Raw genomic sequence first — 19,267 nt, 5'->3', positions numbered from 1 at the left:
GTCCACAGGTCCTTATCTAGTTGCTCAGCCAAGGCTAACTAACCACTTACCAGATACTCGCTGTATTGTCAGAGTGCATTGCTTTGTTTGGAGACCTCCAAAGTGTATTTAGAAAAGGAAGAATGCAATTTTTTTTCTCTCTGCTCCTCTTTCATGTGTTTCAAAAGAAAATGCCCACATAGAAGAAAGTTAGACTGGCATCTTAAGTCACAAAATGCCATGGGAAGCTGGGTAATGTCCCATTCAGCCCCACACCCAAGCCTGCCCAGCACCTCTGTAGTTACCTGGTAGTTCCTGTGTTGACTTTCTGAACTGACCTGCTGGCCTGACAGTCATTTCCTTTTGGAGCTTGCTGTTCCCACCAGTTCACCAGATTCCCCCGAAGCAAGTGGCAGCTCGAGTAGGACTGCTCTGCCGGAATTTAATCAGCTGAGGTGGAAAGTGCTTCTTCTGCCGACCCGGTGGGCTGTTTGTCCTGCAGTCTTGCTCTCTGGACACTGCCTCTCCTGATTGGTATCAGGCCGTCAGAACTCCAGGGTCTTCTGTCTCCAGGGAGTGCACATCCACCCCACAAACTACTCCTGCACCCACAAAGCCCAGAAAATGACCTTGCCTGACTTGATAAGTGAAGAACCAATTCTAGGAAGACCCACGGTCTGTGGAGATCACCCCCCCCCATGTCCCCCTGGACAAAGCTTGACGACCGTCTCCGCCACTCTCTGGCGCTCTCTTCCCTACTTTGACCAGAAGAGCCCTGTGTTGGGGATGGGATGGGGTGGGGATAGGGAGCAGATTAGCCTTCAGAACTTGCTCACCTGTCACTGGACCTTCTTCCTAGCAGAAAGGCAGCATCGTTTGGATGAAAATTGTCCTCTGCATGTAGAACACACTCAACAGACAGCCCTGAAACTCCCCCGTCTCCTAGATCTCGTCAGCTCTTGTAACCAGCCTGTGAACTGGCAATCTTTGTGACAGAGACAACTCTGACTTCTAAAGAAAAATAGGTGTTTGGGGAAGCATGCAGAAGAAGCTGTAGAAGTGGAGAAGTGAACGCTCTTGTCACCCTCAGGACCTGGAGCTTGCTGTTTTGGCAGAGAGCCCAGTTCCGGAGGCACTGGCCCTATGCAGCAGCCATCCACTTTACTGAGCATCACTTGTGAATACTCATGGCACTCCTCCCTCAGGCCCCCAGTGTCTCTGCTCACCAGTGGGGCCTTTCCATGGGGTGGCAACTCCCTTCAGCTCCTGCTGGACTGAGGTTTGCTTATAGTTCTCACACACAGAACAAGCAGGTGGACACAGGAACAAACCATGCAAGAAATGTTTCTAGACTTCCATGCTTGAGTCACCCAGCCATTGCCCTCCAGCCTGCTCTTGTTCATTGTTCTCTCCTGCTTTTTCTTTTCTAAATAAGAACACTGTTCCAGCCTTACAGGGAGCCGCAGTGTCTTCACAGCCTCTGGCTTCCCCAGTGCCCACTGATCTGCCCTTCCCAACCCCTGCACAGATTTTTAGGTATTTTCATGGAAATCTGTTTGACCATTTTAGGTTTATTTTCAACTACCTCGTCCTTCCTCTGAGAACTTGGCATTTGATGTTCCAAACAATTCTATGTTGTTTTTTTTTTTTATTGGTTATGATTGTTTCCTATTGTTGTTGGGAAGCTCATGGTTTAAATAGATGCACATCTTTCGTGCCTAGTAACTGTCAACAATAGCCGCCAGCTGAGGACAGCTGCGTCTTATTCCAGGCTCATGTCCTCTTCTGGTCTCTTGGGCTGGCCATTCTATACTGGAGCAAGATGCAGATCCTGGGACACTGGTTTTAATGCAGGGTCTGGGGTCCCAGGAGCAAGCATTTGTGTTTCTTGAGCCAGGCATATAGCTCATGGTAGACCTCTTGTCTAGTAGGCGAGAGCCCTGGATTCAGCTCATCCAGAACTACAAAAACAAAAGTAATGATAAGTCACATTTCTCACAGTGTCCCAAACTGACACCAGTAAGAGCGTTCTCAACGTTTAAACCTCACGAATCCTGTAAGACAGAGTCTCAGGATTTTATAAATAATATCCTCCTAATAGATAGAAGGTGATTTCTTTGTTAGTCTTTAGTTCACATTGGGTTCTTTGGCATAAATATCAGAAGCGAATGAACAAGTGGGTGGAAAACCCCTTACACAGGTTCTCTTTAGAGGTTCTTCACTGATCCTCCTTTGTCTTTCATTAAACTTGTACAAAACACAAACACATTTAATTTATTCTTTGTTTGGTGTTGAACAATCTATGAACTAGACTCAAAGGGGAGAAATAACTCTTTAACTTCTCTTTCAAGGCTTAACTGAATTCTAATGTGTTTAATTGCCGGTAATCCCCTGCATTCTCTAACCCATACACTCACCATTTCACCCCAGGCACTTAGTAAAGGAGCCAGAGCAAAGTTCTGCCTCTGCAGGGCTGGCTGGTTCAGAAGTTTACACATGCCAGCAGCCAGGCAGCTGCTTTCAACCACGTTTGCAAATAGAAGCATTAGCTGTGTTCTCAGAAGAGCATTCACGGGCCTGAAGAGTACAGACCTTCTGTGTGGCTGTTTTAAATGTCTAGATAGATTGTGTATGTACAGTCACAGCATGCTCTTTGCTTGGACAAGTGTTGTATACCTCATTGGTGAGGTATAGATGCATGTTTAAGTAACATTCCCCCAAGCACAGAAGGCTTATGCTGCAAGGACTTGTCACAGATACGTGAGGACATCCAGAAAATGCCCAGAGGCTCAGAACAATTAGATGCTTTTTTTTCCCTATCTACAAGACAGTCCCAGCCACAAACAAGCATTCAACATGTGCCCTGCTGGGACAAGGCCTTGCATCGTGGGCTGTCCTTCCTAGTCCCCCAAGTGTTCCATTGTGGCCATTACCAGCTTGCTGCTCTGCCAGCCAGCACAAACCAGTTTTTTCTGTCTGGTCTCCTTTGAGGTAGTCACAGTTGGTTGCTCATATTGTGCTTCTAGAGCAGCAGTGTGGCTGCCCACACCTAATGGGTGTTCTGGCTGGGACAATGCTTTGTTGTATGTAGGGGTCATGTGCAACATCAAGAAGTCGCAAGTGTTCAGGGTTTCTCCACACGTTTAACACATCAAGGATGCTGATCATTAATCGTGGCATTTTTAGGAGGGATATTGTTTCACAGAATATGGGTTCTGGATTCAAGTAAACCAACAGGAACCATGAGAACTGGGTGGCCTCTCCACTGCTTAAGAGACCTGTCTCTGGTTTATGGTCAGCCTTGAAACCATATACACACAAACAGCCTCAGCAGATTCTATTAATGTATGTTTGTGCATACAGATACACATGTATGTGTATAACAAAAAAAGAAAAAGAGGCTAAAAACTTGAGAGTGGAGAGCACCTGGGAGGGGTCAAAGGGCTGGTAACTGGGAGGAGCTGGAGAGAGGAAGAGGGGTTTCTATTTCAATTTAAAACATTAGCCAGGTAGTGGTGGCACATGCCTCTGGGAAGCAGAGGCAGGAGGATCTGTGTGAATTCAAGGTCAGCCTGATCTACAGAGCTAGTACCAGGACAGGCTCCAAAGCTACACAGAGAAACAAACCCTGTCTCAAAAAACAAAAACAAAATCAAAGCAAACAAACAAAAAACCAACAGCAACGACAAAAAAATGCACTGAAAAAAGAAGAGCCAGAATATTAATGCTTTTAACATCATGCCTGGCACTCAGTGCCCACTCCATTTTGAATGGGTCTTCCCTAGCAAGCCCATTCTGCTTCTGCATCTACCCCTGTAAGCCATCTCTGCCTCCACTCTTTTCAACCCAGGGTAGCAGGCACTAGAGAGTAGTGGCACAAGGTGCATTTTGGAAACCTACCTGCTGCAACAATCAGTTCTGGAATTGACTTGATATCATAATTTATTTAGTTAGACCCAGAGTAATTGCTCTGTGTTCCAAGGTTGTTAAACAGGTACTAGAATAGACCAACAAGGATGCAAGTGTTCTGGCTTATACTGTCATTTGTTGGCCTATTTGCCTCTCAGGTAAAATGAGAAAAATAAATTGGAACATTCTTACTTATGTTGCTTGACCCTCAGATGGTCAGATATATGAGACTCAATATCGTAGTTTCTTTTGTGAGCTGGGATGGGTGCACAGTGTGTGTCTGAATGCAGCTTTGACCTTATTTTCTTGCCGTTATTATTTTTCTCTTCAGTTCTGACACAGTCAGTCCTTACCTTCTTGCATCCACACCCCCGTGGTAGTTTCCACAGAGAGCTGTGCTGTCAACTCTCCTCAATCCAGGGCCTCCTAAGAAACTACAGAGCTACTGTCACCCTTTCCAAATTAAGACTTAAAGACAAAGGGAACATTTTTGACAATTTTTTTTGGCAGACACACGTGTTTGGTTTGCTTCCTGTTGCTGTGAGGGAAAACCAACCAAAAGCCAGGTAGGGAAGAGAGTTTGTTTTTCCTTCAGTTTGCAGTTTTTCATGGAGGGAAGTCAGGGCAGGACCTCAGGCCCAGACCCGGAGGCAGGAACTGCAGCAAAGACCATGGAGGAAGGGAGCTTATCGCTCCTCTGCTTCACGTTCATCTGGCTTTCTGATAACTCCCCGGGGTGGCACTGCTCATAGTGGGCTGGGCCTTCCCACAAATCCCACATCTGTCATTAATCAAGAAAATGCCCCACAGACTCAACTACAGGCCAGTCTGATGGTGGAACTCATCTCAGGTGAGGGTCCCTCTTCCCAGGTGACACTAGTTTGTGTTGAATTGACAAAAAACTAACCAGGACATATATCTAAGAGCCAACTTTCATTTTTCTTATTTGTGAAACTGTCTCAAACATTGGGTTTGTCTTTAATTCTCTGTGTAGAATCGGTTCATGTTGATACTTGCAAAGCCCTTCTGTGTTGGATTTGATCCTTTGATTGGAGCTGCTGTGTGCCCAGAAGCTCCTTCCTGATCCTTCAAGTCCCAAGTCCTTCCTACACTTTCATCTTCAACAGTTGCATTTCAAACGAAGTCATCAGACCTCACAAACTATTCTGAGGAAAACCCGAGCTGTTTGTATTTCTCTCCTGTTGCCACAGTCACCTTTGAGGCGCAGGAACGGTGCAGGATGGGCAGGGCAGTGAGCTGGCATGGGGCAGGTACTGAGTATCTCTGTTCCGAGGATGAGACCAGATCACCTTGATGCTGCCAGGTTGTTGAGTTGAACTGGTCCACTTCAAAGACAAAGGTTGGTCATCCTTACCTGTTTAGGTTGGCTCTGAATAAATGGTTTTACCCCCTGACAGTTACAGTCATTTAATTTTAAATAAGTAGTTACATAATTATAGAAATATTCAGATTTTAAAAGAAAATGTATAATTGATTGAAAGCCATGTTTAAAGATTTTCCTACAAATGGGCTCTGCATCAAGAAAGCTGGCACCCAGGGAAGGTGTGTACACTGCTGTCCAATCAGGTGGACTCTACTCAATAGCACTGCCAGCATCGGAAGGTGCAAAGCTGAGCAACCAGAGTGTCTGCTTTCATCCTGTAAAGAATATGATGCTTCGACTTTCAGTTGTACAAACAAAGGCATCACAGTGCAATTTTCTGTCCATGTTTCCTCACGATGGAACTATTTAAATCTGAATTTGAAAGAGAAGAAAAACAATCTATAGCTCAAAATGAAAATACTCTTATTGTTCTCAGCCAGCCATGCCTAGTTAGCAGATCCTGCATGTTGGGAGCTGGTTTTCCTTCCCTGTGTCTCACCCTGCGTACAGTGCATGGGGAAGGGACGATAGTGGTACTCATTTGTGTTTTAATAAATAGAACTTGCCTGAAGATCAGAGAGCAAAGCAACCATACTAGTCAGCTTTACAGGGAGTGGTGGCACACACCTTTAATCCCAGGACTCTAAACAGAGGCAGATTGATCTCTGAGTTTAAGGCCAACCTGGGCTACACAAGATTGAATCTCAGCACTTGGGATCACACACTTTTAATCCCAGCACTAGGGAGGTGGAGACAGGAGTGATGTGGCTATAAAGGGGAAGAGACAGGAAGTCAGTGGTGTGTGGAGTCTGAGGATTCGAGGAGACAGGATCTTGCCCCTTTGGTCTGAAGATTTGGTAGAGGTAAAAGGTCTCTCTGGTAGTTGGTTGCTTTGCTTTTCTGATCTTCATGTTGAACCCCAATATTTGTCTCTGGGTTTTTATTATTCATGCTGTAAATGAGTGCATTCCTGACTGTGGACCTGAACCACCCCTGCCATCCCAGGCTTTCTCACTGCTGACTGCAGCCTCGACATCACCTGACTGTTCTCTGCTACTCTCATTGGCCTGTACGGGTTGTTCATTCAGGCTTGTCTTTCCTGCCCAGTTGATGCCCTCTTCTGGTCCTCTGCTGCTCTGGTTCAGAGCCTCAGGTTGTCCCCATGCCCTCTTCCAGCCTCATCCTGCATCCCAGACAAGTTGGGAGACAGCAGACACTTTTGTAGGTTCCCACAATTGTACCTCTCTCCTAAAAGGCACAAGTTTGGAACTACGTGTACTTTTTTATTGGTAATTTTTCAGTTATTTCTGTTTAGTTTTTGAGATTATAATATAATTACATCATTTCTCCCTTCCCTTTCCTCTCTCCAAACCCTCCCTTTTACCCCTCCTTGCTGTTTCCAATTCATGGCCTCTTATTTTCATTGTTGTTATATACATATGTGCATATGTATATACATATATATTTCTAAATATAACCTGTTCAATCTGTATAATGTTACTTTCATGTATGTTTTCAAGGTTGAATTTGGTATTTAATAATGATAAAAAAAATTTTAGGCATCACCATGTTCTATTCAATAGATTTACCTTATGCACACGAGTGTCATTGAATTATTATCCAGGTAGAGAACAAAACCATCTCTCTAAAATATTCCCTCATGTCCTATCCCTATTGCTTAGCAACTGGACCACTCAGTTTTGACCAGACCCATTTTGAACTTCACATAACAGAGTCTATCAGCTGTCTTCTGGGTGAGGTGGGTTCTTGAGACCTTCAGAATTCTGCAGATCTGAGACATCTTTCCTTCTGGGGCTGGGGAATGTGGAGGGACTCAGATTCAAGATTTTTGCAGAACTGACGCCTCGTTGGGTTTGGAGTGTGCAGGATGTGCTTGGAACCCCACCAATAATCAGATGACTGAAACCCTAGCTTGCCCTGGTCAGCAGTTCTCAACAATTCAGTCTGGTAACATTGCTCCCGGTGGACAGTGATAGCTACAGAAGCAGAATTGCTTGGGAAATGCATTTGGGCCTAAGTCTCTTAGCCAGATGTTGCGTAAAGAATAAAATGCTTTGAAGTCGGGAACAGCTTCAGGTCACACGCTACCTGTGACTTGTGTAATGACCTCTCGTGTGGGATTAGAAGCCACAGTTCTGCCTCTGGTGTCTCGAGCTAACTGACCCTCCTGTTGCTTGGCTGTAGGCATGCTGCAGAAGTGTCCCTCCATTGATGACTTCGTGGGCGCCCTCGTTTCTGACTTGAATCTGGACTTTGAAACTTTCTTCATGGATTCTAAATAGCAGACGCATGGCTCGTCACCAGATCTCGATCATACACCTACAACAGCTCCATCCAACTTCAGTTCACTGAGGAAATATTTCCTGACAAGCCTTAAACTGACGGAACTTGGAATAAATGTGTTTGAATTACGCTGTGTCTCACCTGCTTGGCAGTGTCTTAAGCATTTTTTAGTCTATTTGTGAACCACAGAAGTTTCTGATTATAGAGTACCAGTGTTCCCAGCTTGGTGCTGTGTCCAGACTGCTGCCTTGTTGCTGTCTAATTGAATGCATTAGAAACGCTGCAGAAAACTAAATTGTTGCAAGTTAGGACAATTTGAAGAGTTCTCAAAAAGATCATACCTGTTTTTTAAAGGAGGACTGCCATTTCTTAAGACCTCTGTCCTAGTGTCTTGGACAGTCAGTTGCAGCAACCAAGAAGCCAGACAAAATATTGCCACTGACATGCGTCTTCCAGGGTGTTTAGGCTCTACCGATGGGCTCAGAACTGGGAGGATGTGGACTCTAGCTTTGCTGTCTTGACTGAAGGTCAGGCAGTGAGCACCTAAGGAGCCGGGTTCTAGCCTCATCTGTTATTCCCCAAAACCCACAGCTTATGCTGGTGTCTACTGAGCCACTGTGTATTGCGAATACTGGGAGAGAAATCATTTCATGGATGTGAGGTGTTTTCCCCACCGTTAAAGTCAAGCAGCTAACTGTAGCCCTTTCGCTCTAAAATGGCATCTGGTAGAACGTACCTCTTCCTGCTTCTGCATGGCCAGTGGCAACAGAAAGGACACGTTCACTGCACTCAGACTCTAGAAGCTTCTTACAAGCTCATCAGATAGAACGGTATCCTCAGTGACCTGCTGACCTTCTCACCTGCCCACATGTGCGTACACATGCAGTTCTGGATCACTGGGAAGGAAGTGGTTGGCGCTCTGAGGCCAGCTTCCTCATAGCCGGGATGGCGCAGTGTTGTCTAGTCTGAGGCTCTACATGCCAACCCTAGGAGGCACCTGGCAGGAGCCTGGAAGCTGGAGGATGGATTGGGTGGTGGTGGTGACAGAATGGGCTCCAGTGCCAATGCCTAGGGGTGTAGCCAAATCCCACCCCATTTATTCTCCTTATCTGATCTGATCCTTGCACTCACAGATGCCGGCTCTGTTCTGGGAAACATCTGGGGAGGCATCAAGCCGTTGTCAGCTGCAGGGCCATCTGATGATGCAACAGGCTCTATGGTGTCCCTGGGGTGCCAAGTCCCTGTGTCTTCACCAGTGTTCCTTTCGCCAGATATGTGGGCTAGTCAGGGGACCTGAAGCAGATTGGGGAAAGCAAGGATAGCCCCCTTTAAAGAGCTGCTTCTGGTTCCTGGAGGACTTTGCAACTGTTACAGCTGCTTACTAACCATATGAAGAAAGAGCCTGCCCAAGTGAGGAGACTGGAGGGCCATTCAGAGGGAAGGGAAGGGATTTAGGAAAGGGGAGGGTCCTGGGATCCTGTAAGATGTCTCCGTGAGCCCACTTGCCTCTCTGAGGCTGTCATTTCACTATCTCAGTGCTTTGGTCTTTTCTACACACAATTCCGTGTCCATCCCACAGGACAAAATTAATTTTTTGAAAGTCACACAGCAGAGACTAGGAAATGTACAGCCCCCTAGAATGTGAGTTTATTGTTGTTTTTCTCTGTGTGGGATTTTGGGGTAGCAGACCTTCACTTTAGACTTGTGGAGGAATGAGCACCACTGTTTTGTTCTAGAGAGAAGTGCTTGGTAGCGTTTCCCTCACACACCCCAAACTGGCTTAGATGTTAAAGTTTAGTGGCTTTAATCGTTTTAAAAAAATTAGTTAGCAGTGATTCAATTAAAAGTAGAATAAAAAACAACAGATATGCTGGAGGCTTGTCTCTCGGTGGCTCTAGGTCCTGCCAAACTGGCAGGGCTAATAGGCATGGTGGCCTGCGTGGCTCCAGAAAGAACAGAGAGCTCTCAGAAGATCCTGTGGTCCCTATTTGCAACCTGTCTGGTATGCCATTGTCACCTGGGCTTCACCGATGATTATGCTCATTCTGCCTAATGGACACACTTTCCCCCCTACTCCTTAGGGTGACAGGCTTCAGAAGGTAATGTTTGGTGGCTGGTAATATTTCTGTGTGTTTGTCCAATTGATGAAACATTTCCTACAGCTGACTGGGACCCAGAGTTTCTACCAGTCTCAAAAGCAGGCTAGTGTAGTCATGTCTAGCTTCTTAAAGGATTCTAACATAGAATTCAGCGGTCACTTTCAAAATCCCGTTTGCAGCATCATTATGAACCATCTTCAGATGAACCAGGTTAACTGGGGCCATCCACGCTTACATCTTGACACGGCTCCTCTTATCTGGAGAGAAATTAAAGGATCTCTTTTCCTGAGTGTTTGTTCCATCTCAGCTGTTTTAAAGTCTGGGAAACCGAGCCTGTAAGGGTGCTGGAGAAATGCCTGACCTTTGTGAAGTCTCTTTGTCCTCCGAGAATGAACCAGAAGGAGCCTTCAGAGCTTCCCATCAGCAGTCTCCATGGCCTCCAGCAGCTTACCTCATTTTACAAAGCCAATGGGATTTTCTCCATGGGGAGGAACAGATGGGGCCCTGTAGAAGGCAGGGCAGGTAGTGAAACCGGAGGGAGGAGTCTCTGGGCCCTAATTGTTACTGAATGGAAAACAAAGAAGGCAGATGACCTGAACATTCACTGTGTCCTGTCCAAAACACGAGCCGGAGACGAGACTGGCTTCCTGAGTCACTGAACTCAGAAGTCAGGCCAAGTGGACCAGGAGTGTTCAAGTGGAGATCAAACTCAGAACATTCCAAAAGTAGTAAGGCCTGGGTATCATTGCGAAACATCATATGGTCCATGCCAAATCCTGCGCTTCTGTCATTCAGTTGTCAAGTGTAGGGCAAGAGTGAGGCCAGACCCCAATCCAAACTTGTGACTTGAGGCCCCAGCACAGCCTGGGTGTCCTTCCCCACAGGTCTCCCAGTGACTTCCCTCCGTACAGAGTCACTCAAAGTCCCCCTCCCCCGCTCCTGTGCCCTCAGTCTCATGATTCCTATGCAGATGCACCTGACTTAATATGGTGAAAGAGCCCAACAACCCACCATAAACTAAGGTAGCTTCAGTGGAAAATGGATTTAACATACATAGCCTGCCCAGCATCCTTGCTTAGCCTGGTCCACTGTAAATGCTCTCAGGATACAGTGATCTCAGGATCTCAGTGGCCTACAGTTAGGAGACAAAGCCATCTAACAAGAAATTAATTTTATAATATGGTGTCGAATGTAGTCTGTTGAATACAGCACTGAAAATGGAAAACAGACAGGTTTTCCAGCCTACCTTCCGTGGCCGGCTGGAGAGCCATGTTCACATTGTCAGTCCTGAGAGCCAGTGTCATTTCCTTTATAGCACTCACGGGTACCAAAAGTGCCTATTTGTCAGCTTCAGAGCTGATTATGTCTCATCTGCATCCAAGTCCAGTTGTGTTTGTTAACGTGGCGGGGCCATGCAGAAGGATTTACCAAAGACTCCCTGTGCGCTAGCCCTCAGCTCCCGCAAGCCCACAGCAAGCATGCTTTCACACAGCATCTGGGGTAGGGAACAGCTGGGGAGCAGGGGCCAGCGGTCCCAGGAGGTTAGTAGAATGTGTGGACAGCAGGCATGCTGCTGTTGAAATCTCGAGTGGAGTTTCCTAAGCCCAGTTTGTTTATCAACTCTTTAGGGGGAGATGGAGCCCTTCTCCCTTGCCTTTCTCCTATAAGGACTGGAGCTTATAGACTCTCCCGGGGAAATTGCCACCCTGTTAAGTGGTCCTTTCAAGACGGCTTGCCTTGCTGGGGCGCCTTACTCCCCTTGACACAGTGACGTCACTTTGGGGAAGCCTTCATGGAGTAAAGGCAGTTACAGGAAACGGCTGAGGGAAGTCACATGACAGGTGTCTTCAAAGAGGCCATGAGACACGGAGCTGATCCTTCTTCCTCATGAACCTGGAACTCGTATCAGGTCGGGGCAAGAGCTAGTGTGGCTGCCAGGGCCTGCAGCATCCCGAGCCTTCACAGCATCCACTTGAGCCCAAAGCACATGCCCACCCTCCTCACAGATCACCACCCATCCAGAGTGGCAGCAGCCCAGCTTCCAGCTTACAGAGCACCCAGCAGGTGGAAGTGTCCTGGGGAGCAGGGTGGAGGTTTCTAGGTTTTTTGAAAAGTAGTTGATTTGTTGAGCCAGCCCTAACTAGAGAGTGAGACAGGGCCAACTAGATGATGTATGACTGGCCATGGTAGAGCCCCATTCTGTGTCCCGACATCACTGTCATTGTCAGTGGTGGAAGAGTACTGCCCAGGAGGTACAGAGGAGCTGCTGGGAAGGGTGCAGGGGCTCTGGCTTGCTGGTTCTGATACTCCAAGAGGCTATTATGGCCAGGAACACAGGCACACCCAGATCCTGCCCCGTCCCAGAAGTCTCCATGTAGAGGGTCCAGAAGGAACACTTCCCACCCCCAGATACTGAGACATTGTTAGTTGCTGAGCTACAACACACCCTGGAACCAGCTGGAAGCGTGCAGTTGGAGCCTGAGGGGAGGGCCGCGTTCTCAAGTTCTCCAGCTAATTTTCTGCCAGCTGGACAGAAGCAAGGGACAATGTTTATGACTGAGTGCTGAAAGAGAGACTGCCTGGTCCCCTAGGAACCAACACCATGATGAAGACACTGGGAGATGAAAAACCCAGACCTATGAGCACAGGATTCCTATCTACTGGGACTCTGGACCAAATCCCAGCTGTCCTGTTTCTGAGTAACTGTGTCCCCATCCTCAGGGACCTGGAACACTTATTCTTCATACCTTAGTTATTTTAGGAATGAAGAGCACTCACACACGCACACACACACACATGCACACTCTCACATGAGTTCATACACACAGAGAAACAATGTACATATGTATGAATTTTGAGACAGGATTCTAGTCTGTTTTCCATGGCAGTGTTAAACACCACAACCAAACGAACTTTGGATTTATTCCTCTTACAACTCCTGGGTCACAATCCATCGCTGAGGGAAGTCAGGGCAAGAACGCAAAGCAGGAGTCAGGGGGCAGAAACTGTGGGGAGATGCCTGTGGCTAGCTCACTCAGTGGCTTGTCCGGGCGTTCTTATACAACCCAGGCCCACCTGCCTTGGGGTAGTAGCACTCAGTGGGCCAGACCCTCCCAAATCAACCATCAAACAAGACAATGCTGTAGACAGGGTCAGTCTGATCCAGGCAGTACTTTAGTTTCTTCTCCCCAGATAGGTGTGTCAAGTTGTCAATAAAAACTTACCAGTGCAAACAATCTCACAGACCCCAGGCTTACCTCAAACCCCCGATGTAGCCAAGGACAACCTTGAACTTCTGATTCTCCAGACTTCATCTTCCAAGTGGGATTTTAGGCATGAGCCACCGCATCTGGTTTTATGTGGTGCTGGGATTAAACCTAGGGATTCATGCATGCAAGTCAAGCTCCTTACCAGATGAGCCACATCTCCAGTGAGTTCTACATATTTTTAAGAAGCACTGCGAAGTAAATACACTCAGCTAAAAGTGGTAGTTCCTGGTCTCTTATCTAATGGTGCCGAGTTTCAGCTTTAAATGAAGAGCCCTGGAGGTGGGCTGAAAGGACCAGAGTTAGCACCGGATATCCCAAGACCAAGCTCTCAGCACAAAGGAGGTTAATTTGCCCCAGTGGGATAAAGGGCAGGGAATAAGAGACAACGGTAGGAGACAGAGGGTGAGGGAGAGTGGAAAGGAACAAGGGAGAGGGGCAAGGGTTATTTGCCCTGAGGGACAAAGGTCAACCTTTGGATAGAAAGGAGACAGACATGGCACACATGGCACATAGGCAAATGGCGTTTTATAAAGGAAAAGAGGAAATCCCCATATTAGAATGAGCTGTTCAACTTTGATTGGACAGGTTAGTTGGGGTAGCCAAAAGAGGGCTTTTGATTCCTAGACTTTAACACTTTGATTGCTGGACCCTGGTAGTCAGCCTTAGGAGGAGGAAGTGGCCAGATAAAGAAATAGACATTGGTGGCTAGTGTCAGGAATCTAACTGTTTAGCAAGGCAGAGAGAATGGGGGAAGGGGAAGGCAGCCAGAGCTGTGTTTGCCACCCTGGGGCCATGAACAGTGCTGATGGCCACACATTAGGAAAGTGTTTAACAACCCTGAGTTGTCCATATGACACTCGGTAAGGCTAAACTAAGTGAACCTTACTGCCCCCCCCCCCAAAATGAAGGACCATCAGTGGCAGGCTGGGGCTTTAGTTAGGCAGTTTAGTGCTTGCTAGCACACACTGGGCCCTGGGTTCGCCCCACCCACCCCAAAAAGGAAATTAGTGGTTTCTTCTTAACGGAAGAGACTTGCTGAGACACGTGGCCGTAGTGTAGGGATGACATTCCTGAATCTTATTTGTCCCACGTCCTGTGATCTCCTGGACTATAACTGACCACTTGGAGTATTGAGTTCTGGTGAAGGACTTCATGAGTCCTCCGATGTCAGCTGTAGGTGGCCGGGGTGGGGCTCAGCAGCAGCTGTGCCAGACTGGGCTCCCTCCCCAGCACCACAAACAATGAAGTGTCCTCCCCCTTTTCTTTGATGGCTAATTTTACCATCGTGTGGTGATATTATATTTTTGGAGAGCTCTTGTTTCCTCCTCAGCTGTCATAGTATCTGCTTATTTTGAGTCAAGTAATTCAACGCTGACATTTGTTTTTTGTTTGTTCTTTTGGCCACAAGTAAACACACGCTTAAGCAATAGCTTCCTTCTGCTGTTGAATTACGCAATCTAGAAATACCAGAGGGCTTTAATTTTAGTTTTGTAGACTATGTAATTGCAAAATACTTTCACATACAATGATGAAAAGTGATAGAATTTTAAGTGTGGGGGGGGGACATTTCTCATTGAATGTACTTCCTCGTGTCCTCAACTGGCCTCCTGCCACCTGGTCCCACTCAAGGCTGAAGGAATTCTTCCAGGTGCTCTGCACACAGGACAGAAGTGACAACCAATCCCTGGAGTCTGAAGAGTACAGTTGGCTCTAGGCATGGGGAGCCGGGGGGGGGGGTGCTGGTACCGCTTAGCAAGGGCACAGACACCTGAGTTCCTCACATAGAACGCAGCAGGGTTTGCCTAGAAGCTACATACAGCCTCCTGGATGCACAGGTAACACCAGCACGGCACAGATATGGCCCAGACACTCGCCATGTGGCATGTGCACCTGTTCAGAGCAGAAATGGTTCCATAGGAATACTCTGTCTGCAGCTGGCTGGACCTGGCGTGTGGAACGCATGTGCAGAGAGACTGTACCTTTTTGTGCTGTGCCAGGCTGACATACAAACCTCAGAAGCACTTGGGGAAGGTAGGTGCTGTGTGAGGAAATAGTTTTGTTTTTATGTGTACGAGTGTTTCCCTGCATGAATGTGTGTGTGCCACATGTATGTGATGTGTGCCACAGAGACCAGAACAGGGCTTCTGGTCACTTGGAACTGGAGTTACAGAGAGTTGTGAGCCACCTTGTAGGTGCTGGGAACCAAACCTGGGTCCTCTGGAAGAGCATTCAGTGCTCTTAACCACCAAGTCATCTCTCCAGCCTGAGATACAGGTAGGTTTTAGGATGATGTAGCTGGGGCCCAGGGAAGTCAAATGGCCTTTAAGGGAGGAGGGGCACGCAGTTTCCAGCTCAGTGTGGGTCCAGTATCTGTGGAGTTCATGCCCATGTTGGATTTCATGCCCAGAAATGCTGTGACCTGTGCTTTGGGGGCCCTTCTCCCTCCTGCATTCCTCTGCCTGGGTGGCTTGGGCACCTGATCCCTCCTGTTAACCTCCCATTCACACCAGGGTGGCTGTACTTCTCATTGCCTTCTGGGGTCAGAGGGTCGGAGACCTGGAGATCAACTCTCTTTCCCATTGCCACCCCCATGGCCTGCTGAGGTCAACCCTCAGTGCAGGTGTTTACAGAGGGACTCTATCAGGACCAACCTGATGCAGGAATACTCTTATTTTCTCTGTAACCCACCTGTAACTGCCTGTCTGGGGCTGACATCAGCATGCAGGTGATGGTCACCTGACATCAGTCTGACTCCTGGTGGGTGACCTCAGGAACTATGGGGCAGGATTTCCTCTCCCCATCCCATCAGGCCCACCTGTGCCACTCTCCTCTCTGACCCTCCGACTTGCCATTCTGTCTTCTGTTGCGTTCTGCTCTTCTCTCTACTGGGAAGGAGATACATCTCAGGTAGTCATAGGAAGAGCAGGTGAACCAAGCGTGTTGACAGGAGAAATGGCCCCAATCATAAAGTCTCCCCCAGAGGCAGGATCTTGGTGAGTGAGGCTGGGAAGAGAATTGGAGCCTTCCCATTCCCATATAGTGCACAACAGTGGCAGATGGTGAAGATGCATCCCCTTTCCGTGGTGCACACCCTGGGTCCACAGAGGACATTGTCACCCATTGTAGAGGTGCCATCACATGGACCTGAGGCTTCCCTGGTGTCCCCTGTGGCTTTGCTCCCTTTTTGTCCAGATCTGCAGGCTTCATTGTCACAATCTCCTTTGCGAAAGCGCTATCTCCCCAGCCACCCACCACTCACTCACCAGGCTTTGTTACGTCTGAAGCTAGGTGCCTATGCCAGTCCCTCTGTGGTCACTCTCGCCGGTTCCCACCAATCCACATGTTCTGCTCTTTCTGAGGGCCATGGCTGAGGTTCTGGGGCTCAAGGGGAGTCCTCCAACTGGCTTAGACCATGCTTTGCTGTTTTAGCTACATAATTCATAATGCTTCGTGTTTCATGCGGCTGCTCCAGCCAGATCGGATTGCACACTCCTGTATAATTTCCTGCCCTTTCCTCTCTCCCCTGGGGCCTCTCTATGTTTGTGTGTCCAGTCCTTTATCTCCCTGGCGTTAATAACTGTTTTGGGTTTGTATCCTCCTTAGGGTAAATAGTTCTCATTTTTTCCACACTGGGCCTCCTCTGGTTTTCTTCCTTTAATTCTTGCCTCTTGCTTCTTCTAGTATTAGACTCTCTTTGAGCAGGAGGCCGATTAGTTTCAGTTGATGGTCAGCTGCCCACCCCAGTCCTCTCAAGAGGGAGGTGACTATCCCAAAGATAATTAGCATTAGGGGCTGATGGCCTTCTGCTGTCTCCTTTCTCATAGTAGGTGAAGGCATGTTCAAGTCCAGGTTCTACCTGCTGATGCTGGTGAAAGCATTGAGATGTGTGGCCCTGACTACTCCTGAGACTGTATTGGCCTCCCTGTGTTCTTCTTGACAAAGCATTGTGGTATTGCATGGAGACTTGGGCCTCATCACTAGGCTATCTCCTTATGCATATGCAACCATGGCTAAGCCTGAAATAGAACGTATCTCCTTTACAGGATGTAAGTTATTATTATACTTAGAAGTGATTACCTTACTCCATTCTCTGTTGCTACAACAAAATACTCCAGGCTGGACACTTTATAAAGAGGTTTGCAAATCTCAGTTTTCTGAAGTGTGAAGGGTGTGGTGTTGGCATTCCTACTGATGGATACTAGCCGTTTATCTCAAGACCCTGAGGTCTTTGGATTTAGGTGCAGATGGGCCTTAGCAGGCTTGGAACATCATTTTTGGTCCAGAGGAGGCCTTTCATCCCCAGCATCTCATCTGACCTGGACGATAGTTTACAAGTGGTTCTACCTAAGGATGTCATTTCTCAGCAAACTGACCTCAGAAATACTCATCCCTGGGTGCAGGTGCTCCAGGGAGACATCACCTCTACAGGACAATTGGGGCTAAACACCTACAGTGATGGCAGTACCTGGTGACACCCCAAAGACCTGCCCCTGTGTTGGTTCTTGAGATAGTAGGTCACAGGAACAGTGGTGATGACCCTGTGACAATGGTTGTTTCCTTTCCAGGTCTCGATCTTTCCACTACAGCATTAGTGTATTTTATTAGGTAGTGATTGATGTGGGAGGACCCATACCACTGTAGGCAGTACCACCCTGGGCCTGTGGTCTTGGATGGCATAAAAAAGCAGGCCGAGCAAGCACGAGAAGCAGGCCAGTAAACAGCACCCCACATTGGCTTCTGATTCAGTTCCTGCCTTCAGGTGCCTGCCCTGGGTGAGTTTACACAAGTAAAACATTTGAGGGATCATCATTTGTAGTTAAGGAGAGACACTGAGTCCAGGAATGTGGCAGACAAGTCCCTTCATGAGGGCCCTGAGAAGCCATTGCACAGAGCTGTGCAAGTGCAATCTAGATTGCTTTGGAGACCCCAAGACATTAGAGGTGCCAGATCCACGGAATGTCTACCATGGAGAGCTGCTTACAGGGAGTGGGACCAGCCCAAGAGAGCAAAGTGGGTTGCAGTCAGCAGAGCTGGAAGGGCAGAGCCTTCTAAGCTATTTGACATCAGACCTGGAGCTTCAGGATCAGAGTTGTGTCCTGTTGCTTTCAGTCTTACTTTCGTTCAGTATTTCCTCACTGTGTCTCTTTTCTCCTTTTCTGAATGGCAATGTATATTCTGTGCATTGTACATTGAATGTATATCATTTGATTTTGATTTCCCAGGGCGTTACAGGTAAGAGGTGCTATTTGTCTCAGAAGAGGCTTTGGACTTTGAAAGGATGTTGAGACCACAAAAGTGTGGGAATTTTGAAGCTTGGTTAAATGTATTTTGCATTATGACATGGCCATGAGCCTGGGGCGGGGGGGACACAGGGAATGGAATGTGGTGACCTGAATGAAAAGAACCCCATATGCTCATATATTTGAAAGCTTGATTCTCAGTTAATGGAACTGTTTGGGAAGGATTAGGAGGTGTGAACTTATTTGAGGATGTGTATTGCCAAAATGGACTTCGAGATTTCAGAAGAACTCATACCATTCCTCAGTCTCTGTCTTTGTCTCTGCCTCTCTCTGTCTTTGTCTCTGCCTTGTGGTGGGGAGCAAGATGTGAGCTTTCAGCTATTCCTTTGCTCCACCATCATGGACTCCAACCTTCTGAAATCAAAAGTCAAATAAAAGTATTTCTTTTATAAGTTGCTATGGTCATGGATGCTTTATTATAGCCAAGAAGTCATGAAAGAAGTTTGACAGTCTAAATTTAATTCCTGGGACACACATAAAGATTGAAATAGAAAACTGACTCCACAATGATGTCCTCTGAACTCTACACATAAACCTTGGTACAAGCTCTCACAGTAGAGAACACACATCATGAACACACATGCATATGATAATAAATATTAAAGATAAATGAAAATACATAAATGTTATTGGGTGTTCTATAGATTACCCATTGACTCCAATAATCTCCCAGGTAAGGAAAATTCTGGATGGTCTGTGCTAGCTAAATTATCCCTAAACAGATCAAGCTGGGTATGTAGCACACATCTGTACTATACTTGGAAGGCAGAGGCAGGAGGACCACTACCCCCAACCATAATGAGACATCACATCTCAAAACAACAACAACATTTAAAAACCAAATAAGAAAACAAAGCCAATAGCACTGGGAATGAAAGGGGACAGCTGAGAGCCTGGTCTTCACTGACTAGTTACTGAAACCTACTTCAGGGGACCACCCAAGGTGCAGAGGAAGGGTTGCTGTTGGAAAGTTTTAAAAATTCAAGTATTTTAGCAAGGCTAGTTTGAAAGCAGTCATCAATC

At 47.2% G+C, this 19,267-nt stretch overlaps 1 protein-coding gene across 1 annotated transcript in view; it reads left to right on the top strand.

Moving 5' to 3' along the window:
- The window catches only part of Mipep (mitochondrial intermediate peptidase), a 136,242-nt gene extending 128,538 nt beyond the window's left edge, over window positions 1-7,704 (top strand). Inside the window, 1 exon segment of the mRNA XM_013349217.1 lies at window positions 7,478-7,704. Coding sequence (XP_013204671.1) covers window positions 7,478-7,575 — 98 coding nt within the window. The 3' untranslated portion in view covers window positions 7,576-7,704.
- Window positions 7,705-19,267: the final 11,563 nt, after the last annotated feature.

The sequence above is a fragment of the Microtus ochrogaster genome, chromosome 17 (assembly GCF_000317375.1).
Source record: "Microtus ochrogaster isolate Prairie Vole_2 chromosome 17, MicOch1.0, whole genome shotgun sequence".
NCBI lineage: Eukaryota > Metazoa > Chordata > Mammalia > Rodentia > Cricetidae > Microtus > Microtus ochrogaster.
This window is presented reverse-complemented; position numbering and strand designations above follow the sequence as displayed.